Genomic DNA, 12,653 nt, shown 5'->3' with positions numbered 1-12,653 from the left:
AAGTAATAGATTAATTTATGACAAGAGTGCACCCTCAGAAATCTACATTACAAAAGGAGCTTTGACCTTTGTTTAAAAATAAGACTTCCTCGTTGCCTTTTTCTCTATCACATTTTAGAAATCACCAGAAGTTATATATCACTTGAAAACATAAAATCTCAAAATTCATCCTTCAAAACCCATTTTAAAATCAGACATTGCATTGCCATCTAAATGGCACATCGAAATCATGTTACAAAAGTTTTCAGTCATGAATTATACAAATTTAGGTTTGTATCATGCACATTCAAGTCTATCTTCAAAAACGTGAGTGACAGTTAACAGGTTAAAAGAACCATTGTGAAGAACATTTTTTAACCTTTTATACCATAAAGAACCTTTTGTACAATGGAGGGCTCTGTTGATGTTTTACGATTCTTCATGGAGCTAAACTTCATGGATCAAAGCCAATGAAGAACCTTTACTCTTATGTGTGTTCGAAGAAACACATTTTGTGCAATAGAAAGATTCCATATGGTTCTTAATGGAACCATCAATGCAAATTAAGAACCATTGTTCTTTAGAGTGTGGGCTATGCTAAACATGCTCATTTTAAACCTGGACTCTTTCAGTAGTTCTCATAAGTGTATTAAATTTTAGGAGAAACATCTGAGCTTTGCAAAATTCATGTAAATATTTTCAGCGTCTCTGCCTCACTGTAAAGAGCTCTGCTGTTGTTATGAGTGCTGTGACACAGCCGAACAGGACGCTGGCGGGAAGATAAAGCAGATAGCACTCGAGCTCCGAGGGATAAATCTCCCTCAGTCACAGGTCGGCCCCAAAAAGCTCTCAACATCACCATGAAAACCCACCGGAAGTCTGCTCTTGAGATCCTCGTGACAAGAGCCCCCTAGCCCTCGAGAGATGAGAGTCATGACCAGGCAGTCTATTATAATAACTGTTTGATTAATCACTGTCCTAAAAAAGCACACAAAATCTAACTGATTAGATAGCAGCGCTCCGGGAACTCGTGGGCTAGCTGTGCTATCCCGTGACACGGTTAATTAACTCCGAGCTCAGCACGCCACTAACAAGAGGCCTCATCCCCCTTCCTGGAAAAACAGAAATAGAGCCCACGCTGCCAGCTTGTAAGCCTGTAACATCTCAGCGAGGTTTTATCGGAGAGCGAAAGACGCTCTTTCAAGAGGAGTTAGCATCGCAGCGGTTTGACACGCTCCATCCGATCGCCATCAGCTCTGAGAACAGGTGCTGGAGCCTGTATCTGTATCACTCGATAATAGAGGCAGGAAAACATGCTATGATCCTCAAATTATGGTTTTTATGAAACAGAAACGCGGTGATCAGATATGCACTGATGTAGTTCAATACCTACAATATTACTGTTATGCTAACGAGCTACATTCTTTGGCAGAAAAATGGTTGATGTGATTGTTATTCATAAATGTAGTGAAAATGTGAAATTTTTTTCATGCAAATGTCCTACTGCTAGTGTTGGCCTCTTAAGTTGTTGCTTACTTGTTTACATTAGAAGAAGAGCCACCAAAAGAACCCAAGTTTCTCTCATATTTTGGTCTGTAGATATGGCTATGAGAATTATTTATGTATTTATTTCCAATTTCGTATTTATTTATTTGTTTGTTTGTTTTTTAGGTCTTTTTGAATGTCAGAATTGTGTTTTTTTTTTTCTTCTAAATTTGCATTTTTTTTGGGGGGGGGGGCTGGAAATTCGTTAAATATATCTTAATATTTAATTTTTGTATATTAATTTAGATTTATTTCAATGCACATGTGTTACTCGCTGCATAGACTCATTACAATTTACATAGGCATAACAATTTTTTAACGTTTTTGAGCAATTTTGATGCTGTTGTTTACTCGACTTAAATATATTTACAGTCAGCTTAAAGCATTTATTGTGTGTCACTGACTGTCTGCCCTGTTCTGTCTCACAGGAGAGCTGGACCTGTTCAACAAAGATGGAGAGCGACGGATTCACAGCCGCCAGCAGCTTCCTGTTGGAACCACATGGGGGCCTTTCGAGGGAAAAATTGAGCTAAACACAGATGCTCAGGTATGTTATCTCAAGTTAAAGGTTGATGAGGGTTGCAATTTATGCTCTACTTAAAGACAATTAGGGGCCGTTCACATATCGCGCCTAAAACGCGTGGAAAACGCTAGGCGCGCCGCTTTCTCTTTCTTTTCCAAAGCACTCGGGCAGTTGCGCCCCTGAGGCGTCTGCCTTTGCTAAGCAACAATGACGTGCTCTCTCCATGAAGACGCGGAAATTTCAGCAAAGTATAAATGAATTTGCAGCACTAAAAATCGGCTGCAATAGCTCTGCTACTTAATTTATTTCAAAAAGGCAATCTATATACAGCTATGATCAGCTGTTCCTTCATCTTAGCTGAGCTTTCAACGTTGTTACGGGAAAGGATGAAGCTGATTGGTTAGTTCTTGTCACATGACCCGCGGTGCACGTCGCTTCCATTATGAGCACGCATACCGCGTGCCTACATTGGAAATAACGAACTTGTCCGCGCAAAAGACGTGATATGAGAACGGCCCCTTACACCAAATTAAATTCAATGGTTTGTTAAAACAGAAGGATCTATCGTTGGCTGAATCATTGGTTTGAAAAGATTGAAGAAACTTTTTTGGAAACGTTTTTTTTTTTTTAGTTTTTATCCTGCTAGCACAAAAATTGCACTCTTCGCCTTTAGCAGAGTCTCAGTGTTTGTTAATCAGTACATGAACCTGTTTGTTGTAAAGGGTGATGCTTATTTTACTTGAACTCCATCATTTGCATATTAACATTTTCTCAACATGAACTGATGTTAATTGTGTTACATATAGATCACAACCCAGAGCTACTTACATTCCAGCATCAAACTGACCTCAAAATGACCTCCTTGGTACTTTTAACCATTTGATCTGCACATATTATTATTAAACCCTTGACTGATATTACATCTACGAGATTTGATGTTGCCGTCTCTGATTCTTCCAGTTATGCTCAAGCTGTCATTGCGATCATTCAGCCATTAAAGAAAGAGCAAAAAAGAGGAAAGTGTTGACCTAACCACACAGGCGGAAAGAGAAATCCTTTAGGATTTACCATTCCATTCTGAATGTGGATTAATTAAGCAATAGTTATTAAAAATTGTAATGAATCTCATATTTATCCTTAGGAAACATAAGGAAAAGTCTACGAGGATTTTGGACTCTAAGGCCCCATTCTGTGGGATTACTCTAACTTACAACTTTATTGACTTTATAGATTTGTTTTCTTTTATACTTTTGAGCTGTTTTTTCTTTTTTACCTGTACTGCCCATTGAAAGTGCAAGCAAATTAGAATATATTTTTGTTTAATTTAATCAAATATTGCCTGTATTTGAAGAGAGAGTATAACTGAAGAGGAAAATTTGATTGTAAAGATTTTTTTTTTTTAATTCTCATTTTGTGTTTTGGCTGTTAAACGTACACGAGGTTTGGAATTGCATACTGTAAGTGTGAGTAAATACTTTCAATTTGGGGTACATTATTGCTTTAAAATCAAAGAGAACAAAACATTATAAGCAATGATTTATAAAACCATACACTGGGTGATGTTTCATGGGCTTAATAAATGTAAAGTCAGAGAGAGGGAGCATGAAACACCTTGAAGTTGAATTAGGTGTGATGTCTTTGGAAAGCAAGCTCTATCTTCAGGAATGTTGACCCTTTAGAGGTGGTTAAACACTCTGTTGAATTTCCAATTCACCTGTGTCACCCTCTTAAGTGTCTGATCTGTGAAAGGCAGACTCTGCTGATATAAAGATGTATGATATGGACTGAATCTAAAGTGGTGTCTTTTTGACTGCTGCTTTTATTCATTAAATTAAAGAAAAAACAAACCGTTTCAGTTCCTAGTGACTTGCATTGTATTTTTTTGTAAATGCAGTGGAAGTCAATGGGAAAGAAACTATTTAGTTACTAACATTCTTCAAAATATATTATTTTGCATTTCACAGAAGACATTAAGTCAAACAGGTTTGGACTAATATGAGGTTGAGTAAATGATTACAGAACTTTTATTTTTTGTCGATCGACTATCTCTTTAAGTGAACAGAGACTTATGGGAAAGAAACAAGATGTGTATCAATATATTGGATGCATGCATTAGGTGCCATTAAAGTGATGGCAGCCTAACCTATTTATCATTATCATTAAATCATATCATCAAATAAGATTTTGGTCATATTGCTTACTCCCAGTAAATAACCTTTTAAGAAACTTTTATGCAATAGATAGGTTCCAAATTAGATAGTAATGAAAACATTGATGGCAATAATTTTTATGAGTGTGTATATCAGTGAAAGTCAATAGAAATGAAAGCTCTAGTGTGTCCGTCTCTTGAATATGTTGAAGTAGGGCAGGCATTTGGTGGGCATCCAACATTTAGAACTGATTGATGTTGCCCTCCTGGGGTGAGCAGGTGAGAGAGATCTTGGCATCTGCAGGGCAGAGATAGGGTCACATGACAAGGGCTTATCGGTGCAGAAGACATATCGCACATCTGATGTACAGAAACGTCAGTGGAAACCAGAGGGCGATGCTACGCTCTGCCGTGTTCACACATGAAACTCCTCAGATGCCCCAGTCTGGATGTCATCCATCTTCGTCTTCGTTCCATTCAAACGATTCACCCAAATGATTCACGACTCAGTGGGTTGTCTCTCTCTGTGATCGCAGTTATTGATTTAACACTCTGGAGCAGATCTTCAAAAGCCGTTTGAACAGTGAATCATACCTAGCGTATAAGTGGACACTCTTTTTAGATCGTATTTCCTACAACAGGTCAGAAATAATTAAGGAATTTAAATAATTGAAGAGATGAATAAAATTGCCAAACAGGCTGCTTTAACAGAGACATTCTTTAAAATGTGACCAAAATGACTTGCAAATTGATTGAAGATACATTGTGGTGTCCGTGTCCGATGGTTGTTTGAACTGCTGTGTCTACAGAGCGCTTCTTCTCAGCGTCTGAGTGATAGTCGCCAGAGCTCTCTCCTCTCCTGCCGATCAATCAGGCTATTAGAGCTCAATTACCCAGCAGCCCCTGCGCAGGTGAGCGACGAGCCCGTCCACCCCCACCAAATTAACACAAATTAATAATGACACTCAGACATAAATGTCTGCCATCTGGGGGCCGGGCGGCCGGTGTGGGTCGAAGCTATTGAGTAGCAGGTGTCTTCATCACAGTAATTACTGGGCCTGGACTCAACCCTGACTGCGGCCTGTGGCTCTGCGCCTCTCTCGCTGCCCAGTGTCCATTTTAAGTGTTAATAATTGATTCGGAAACAACATGAACTGCAGATTTACAGGCCCCTTCCAAGACGGCAGTTAGTTAAGTACGGCTTTTAGTTCAATGTTCATCTAACGAATGCGCATTTCTTTAATTTTAAAGCTTTGGTAAGAAGCAGTGATATACAAGCAGGATCTTTGGCCTCTATTTTTTTTTCTATCTATTCTAAATTCACTGACAACCTTGTCAATGGATGACTTTTATGATTTTGGGTGACTTCTGAGTAAATAAAATAATAATAAAATAATTTAAAGTAAAGTAAATAATAATAAAAAATGTGTTCCCTTTAAACGAATGAATGAATTGACATCATTAAACAAGAAGTTGAATTGGAATATTTAAAGTAGAATAAAACATGAGAAATGAAGCGTTCTTTTATTTATTTGCAGCTATAATAAGTAAAAAAAAAACATATATTTAATAAAATATTATACCTACTGTATTGCAGTTAAATTAAATTATTTTCACGTCTGCTCAGTTTAACTCTACAATTTGCTGCTACCTCAATTGAAATGAAACTGGAAAGGCATTCTCAGTTCATTTCTGAATGTTACACAACCCTGGTAAATATTGAGTGAAGAGATTGTAGATTAAAGCATGCAGATTTCATAGATTGAAAATAAAAGCATGAGTTGACCATTAGTTAATATGTTCAGGGGCACCCACAGGAAAATAAAAGTCTTTTTATCTCATTTGTTTTTTCCAGAAGTGAGACTAAACTGAGTGCAAATGCTCTTCAGACGTTCCTCCTGAGAAAAGACCATAGACTTTCAGAATATATCTTCCACTGCTCAAGTCTTTTTTTATTCTTCCCAAGGAATTGCAGAAGAAACATCTGAAATGAAGAGAACTCTGGAGTCTCTTGAGCTATGAAAGAGCATCCTCTGAGCAATTCATGAGCCAGCATGAGTGTTAAACCAGCAGTCAAACTCTTTTGGTGCATAAAGCTTGTGTTTGTATTTTTGGAGTGTCCACGGCGGCGGTAATGACATGCTATTGTCTTCATTTGCACCCGTCAGAGAGTGAACCATTGTCAGCTGGGCTCCTGGATTGTTTTAATGCTGTAATTCCTCCTGAACCAGTGTATCGAATGAGCGGGAGGAATAATTCCAGCCATCATTGGGCTTTATCTCCTCCTCTTTGCTGTCCTCTTCCTCCTCCTATAGGTTTATTGTTCGTCCCAAACTTGAACAAGTGGCAGTGGATTTTTTTTCATGCCGAAATTATATTTTTCTTCTTGTCATTACTTCATTAATCAAGAGCCGGGCCTTTGGAAAAATGTTTTGTTTTGGTGGCTGCAATCTATTTTGTGGGAGTGGGTGCATGTGTTTGAAAGGGAGAGAGAGTGAATGTGTGTGTGTGTGTGTGTGTGTTTGTGTGTGTGTGTGTGTGTGTGTGTGTGTGTTGTTAATCTGTGCCTGTGGCAGGTTTCCCCTCCGAAACGCAGCGCTAAGCAGCGGTATCGCATGCCTATTGTTGTAGCCTCTGTCATAGCAAGGAGCGCCTGATGCAGGCCTGCACTGCTCTGATAAGAAAAGAGGATTCAACATGGCTGGAAAGACGAATCAGTGGGACTTGAGAGTGGAGCGCACACATACGCACACAGACAAACATCATCCTCATGTTGGCACATGCATAACCAATTATTTACACTTACATCTAATTATATATGCAAGTAGGGTTTATTTGCTCATGAGCAAAAGAACTCGCACAGCTGCACGTCATACTCGTATAGATCTTATTTATATCCGAGGCTATATTTATCAGAGAGAATATCTCCTTGTTTGTAATATTGCCCGCTCGAGAGTTTTAACAGGATTGTAATTCCTTGTTGGACACAAAAATAATTTTGGCAACCCAAATGTGGCTTTATCTAATGAAATAATAGGCCTGAAGTTTAGGCGGGGAACCAATTTGCGTTTGCATGCATCAATTACTTTGCTGGGCTTTAACAAGTCACTAGACCGCTGACGTCTCGGACTGCTGAAATGAAAATGTCTCTGCTTTTAGCATCTGATTGAGTGGGGAAAGTGACAGAGCATGTAAAATCAACACGCAAATACATTTTGTTGAGAAAGTATGTGTTTATGTGTGCAAAAAAAGCCCACGTTCAAGTCTCTGTGATGACCTGTTCACTATATTTGGCACAGTGTAAATCGATGGGGTTGTATTGTCCACCAGTCAAAGAGAAAAGTAATAACAATATAGAACAAACTAGACACTGATGTTTAATAATGAGGACCAAGGGTTTGTGGGACAGTCATTTTTATTATTTTTTTTTAAGTAACACATCAGCAAAGATGCATTAAGTTAATGTTACAAAAGTTTTGGATTTCAAATAAATGCTGTTACTATTAATGTTATTCCAAGTCATTCTGGGAAATTCATAGCAATTTCAGAAATCATAAATTCAGATATCAAATGATTTTGGTCATGGTTGGAAGACTTCGTATTACTTTATATATTTTTTTTCATTTTCCAGCAAATCAACCAACTAAAGAGCAGTGCATGCACATTAGATGGTTGATTATTTCAGAAATCTTTTACAGAGCATGATGGGAGATGTAGTTGTGCTGAACAAGCCTGTCACCTCATGAATTGAGTGAATCAATAACATTTTCTAGCATGCAAAATAGTACACTAAACAACTGCATTTTGGGCTAAAACCATTTTTTACTCATGTTTCTTTAAATGACATGAACCTAACTCAGAAAGTTGGTGCTCATAGAAAATGATTATGTTGTGACTTTTCCTGTGCACTCATTTCCCAAATACAATCATTGCGACATGACTTGAAGGCAGCTTTGAAGAGAAATTCAAACATTACACCCTTTTACACCAACACGAAACGATCTTCATGACCCTTCATACTTCTGTAATGCGACCTAGTTCTAAATTAAACTATAGAGTAGGGCATTTTATTCATTGGATTGTGAAAATTGTTCTCTGTATGACAGATGATTGGAGGACAAGGCTTGAAATATTACATCCTGAAATAAGTTTATAAAGACAAACTTTCGTCACTTTGGAATAAGTACAATAAGACCGTAATTGTGTATTTAAAAAAGTTAATTAGGCTCTAAAGTCTCTTTTAATGGAGTTGTTCGTGAGTCATATTTATTTGAATAGATCTTGTTTAATAAATATAAAGCTTGCTAACTAAGCATCAGGGGTTATTATACCCTGAAGTAAAGATGCGGGAGGTCCAGCATTCATGTCTTTGATTCAGCAGCTTTACCAATTACGTGCTCTGCTGCTGCGTTTCAAGGTACTAGAATTCAACATAACGTACATACTCATATTCAAATCACCATGCTCATAATGACAGATGAATGAAACGAGTCAAATCTGCAGCCCAAGGTGCTGTGTTCTTTGTGTCGCCTTTAATAGCTGTGTGCATTTTTAAATGATTATAGGTCAAAACCCAATAAATTAATAGATTAGCAAATGCTTTTCAAATGCAAGTAAAATAGAAAATAAACAAAAAATGATTTGTTCTTGTGTGACAGCGTACCTGAATATAAAAATCTGCGATACAGGCTTTCACTGAGCTATTGCTTTTGTACTTTTCAGTGATGATAGCCTAAAAAGCTCGGAATAAACTCAATCAGGATATTTCTTTGAAGAATGTTTACTTCACTAATTATTAAATGCCAGATATTTTATCTAGATATGACTGAAGGTCCTGTGCTAGATGAGGATGTTGAGTTCAGGAATTCAGGATGAACATGCGATTTAATATGTATAGATATATTAAATTTTATAATCAATGTAGTGATATAGATAATATTTTGGGATTTAGTAAGTTGCATTGAAATGTTTGGTCAAGATTCAAGTATCATAAGCAGACATAGTTGACTGCTATCATAATACTGAACCACAAAATACAGTTATCAGATACTTTGGCTAATTTGATAGCACTTCCAGATTTGTTAAAACCTTATAACTCAGATATTTAGACTTAACTGATAATGCTTGATTTAATCTAATGTCTAATTTGATTATTTGATTATTTTTCCCATAATTATACTCTATATCCCCACAATCAGAACAGAAAATGTGATAAACTTGCACAGATTTCATGTGGTTCAGCTGCATATGGAAGTTTTTATATTTATATATGTCTCTTAGTAGAAAAATATTTTCTGAGTATCAGATATTTTGGTTAATTGAATACGGCTTTAAGCTCTAATAATACTTTCATATAAAAAATAAAATTGCCCTAAAGCCATATAATTTAGAATAAGTGTATTTTTAGCGTACATAGCTTGTTAAAACTTTTTATGCATTATTTCACAAATTTCCCTACAAATACAGAACAGAAAATGTAAATGAAAATTCTACAGAAATTCACAGATCTCAATATATTTAGACAATAATCAGTTATAGCATGAAAAAAAAAACTGTTCGGTAAATTTAAAATTGGGAAAATAAAAGATTATTATAAAAATGTCTTTGCTGAATATAAATCATTATTTATATATATATATATATATATATATATATTTATCTTTTTTATTTATTTATTATTATTTGTATTTTTTAGTGTATTCGTAGTGTGTAGATACATTTTCAATAAACGTATTCCGTAATTATGAATGACAAAAAAAATGGATGGAAAAATCCTGGAAATTCATTGGTCAGAAGGTGTTGGAACCCAGGGGCATGTTCAAGTTCAAAACGGTGTGCAAAGTTTTGCTACGGTTTCCGTGTTGAACGTCATGTTTCCTGGAAACGGCGTGCACCGGTGTGCAACAGGGTTTGAGATGCGTTTTCTCTTGTTTGATGGGTGTGTCAGAACTGCAGTCCAATCAGCAGCAACATGTATATAAAGCACGCGGTATTGCAGTGAACTCGCACAATGGCTTCAAGGAAAATAATGTACAAATGTGTTCGTTGCAGCTCGGAATACGTAACTACTGAGGATATTAGAAGACATGTTGTCGTAAGTTTTATTGTAAAAATATATGATTGTTATATGTTGTATGTTGTTATATGTTGTATATATGTTGTTGTTTATATTTTTAGCTTCATTGCAAGTGTATGACATTTGGTATAAAAATAAACAATGGTAATTAAGTGCTTTCCCTAAAAATGAGAAAGAAAATATAGGGTATTAAAACCGTATGAACTACAAATAAAGTCAGTATGTGAGGCTAAATAGATGGCTCCGAAAATTCTTCACAAAGAATGGCCTTCTCAGCTGCCATAGTTGCAACTCTTACGTCATCAGAGCAGTGTTTTCAACGCATCACCGTTTCTGTTTAAAAAACGTCGTGCAACGTTTTGTCGGGCTGAACACAGCCCTGTTCTAGTCTCTAAGAGAACCATGTTTGAATCCTCTCAACGCCCATTTTTCGTCTGATCTCACACTGCTAATGAAACTATTGTAACACACAGTAGGACTAGTGCTACCTGAGGGGATACAGGGGACCTGAGGTCACAACCTCACGGCAGAGGGGTATTTGGGATTTATTCTTCCTCTCTCTCTCTCTCTCTCTCTGAGGGATCCTCTCAGCCCATCTCCAGCTCTCTGACAGGAAACGGGGGGTGTGTGTTTTCTCCTCACAGCGCCAGCGGCTGCCGGGGCCACAGATGACTAGAGCTGAGATAATGCATGCTCGACTTGATCTACAAGTGAACCTGACATTTCCCCCTTCTCCTCTTCATCACTGCATGTCCCAAACAGGCAAACAGATATGGAGGAAAAGCGATAAGCGGCCGCCGCTTTGTGACTGAAGTGATGGCTACATAGTTTAGCACAATCAGGGCGAAGGCACCGTTAAACGCCGCGTCACAATTCATGGTGTCAAGTTTGTGAATGATGCATCCACATAGACATCATTTGACAAGGGCTCGTTTCTTTTCAGTGTGCAACAAACTGAATACTTTATTTCATCTGAGCATAAGCGCCGTGGGCTGCATTTTTGAAGATTTTAAAGGCTACTTTAAAATAAACTAGGCCACAAGATTTTACCAGAGGAAAGCAACACAGCATTGCATTAGGCTATTGAACTGTTTATTTGTGATTATTACCATTTTTACATTTAATGCTTAATTTATCAAGCAGTTGTGCGTTTTATCATTTTAGTACTTTTGCATGAAAGCACTATGGTGGAATCACTGCATACAGCCTTCTGTGATGGTTTCACTGTAAAGGAAAAGGTAGATAACATTTGCACAACTGGTTGCTCATTTTCTCTTAATGGAGCCACTGACAGGAGCCGGTCAGATGTTCAGTGGTCCTCAAGAGCTCAAATGACCTCAAATCAGTACTGAGACTGGCTGATACTCTAGAGATGCACGCTCTCAGTGCATTAGGGGACACATTAGCAACCAGGAATCCGTCAGGAAGAACGTATGAGGTATTTTCATCCATCTGGACTCACAGAAAGAGCAGGAGCTGCTCTGCAATTGCACTAAAGCTAACACTATGTTAAACGTCTTAATGAATGTACTTGATTAGTTTTATGAAAAGAACAGGGACGTTGAAGTCATGCTTTTTTTGGGACTTGATAATGCAATTCTTCTATAATTTCATTCAGACATTGTTTTCAACTTCTGAATTAAAATTATAATTATAAAAAAAATTATATTTGAGCATAGTGCTAGTGAAGGTCAAGGTAAAAAAAAAAAAAAGAGAAAGTATTAGTTTTACAAGCTGTAAATCCTGTGGAAATTTTTGGCATAAACTTTTATTATTACTATTTTTTTTTTTTTTTTTTACTTATCGGTTTAAAAAAAGAGAGCGATAAAGATGAGTTCAAGATATTTGTAAAAAAAAAAAGATGTCTCAAAACATGTTTTCCCAAAATATTACATTTAATGTTAGTGATTTAAGTATTTGTATGTACTTGTATGTATATTTGTATTTTTCAAAATATATGAATTGTACATGAAAATTAATTGTATATTTTTGGGAACTCTGAACTTGTGTTTTCACTAGATATTTAAACGTGTCCCTTTGATCATCTGTTTATGTTGGTCAATGGTACTTTGATGCTGGTGAGGCAGCTGGATAAAATAGTTAAGAAGTCTGTCGCTGAAAGTAGAGTGTGGTGTAGTGGTTAAGACCGTTAACTGAAATGTTGCTAGTTTGATCCTCGCTAACATGAAGCTGTAACTGTAATTGCTTCAAATGCAATTTCTAGGGCTAACATAAGAATTGACATCAATGGTTTTGCTTAAGAAGTTTGTTTTTTCTTTTTTGTCTGTAAAGAAGTAAAAACTAACACCCGCCTAAAGCGCCACGAAGTTTGATATTTTGCATAACCTCAATCAAATCTGAATTAGCAAGAAACAACATAA

General features: G+C 36.8%; 1 protein-coding gene across 1 annotated transcript in view; it reads left to right on the top strand.

The window, feature by feature from the left end:
• The window catches only part of LOC113115831 (zinc finger protein ZFPM2-like), a 91,365-nt gene that overhangs the window by 67,116 nt on the left and 11,596 nt on the right, over positions 1-12,653 (top strand). The window contains exon 4 of the mRNA XM_026283477.1: positions 1,953-2,071. Coding sequence (XP_026139262.1) covers positions 1,953-2,071 — 119 coding nt within the window. The remainder of the gene's footprint in view (positions 1-1,952; positions 2,072-12,653) is intronic.

The sequence above is a fragment of the Carassius auratus genome, chromosome 16 (assembly GCF_003368295.1).
Source record: "Carassius auratus strain Wakin chromosome 16, ASM336829v1, whole genome shotgun sequence".
NCBI lineage: Eukaryota > Metazoa > Chordata > Actinopteri > Cypriniformes > Cyprinidae > Carassius > Carassius auratus.
The sequence above is the reverse complement of the archived record's forward strand: the minus strand, read 5'-3'. Positions and strand labels throughout refer to the sequence as shown.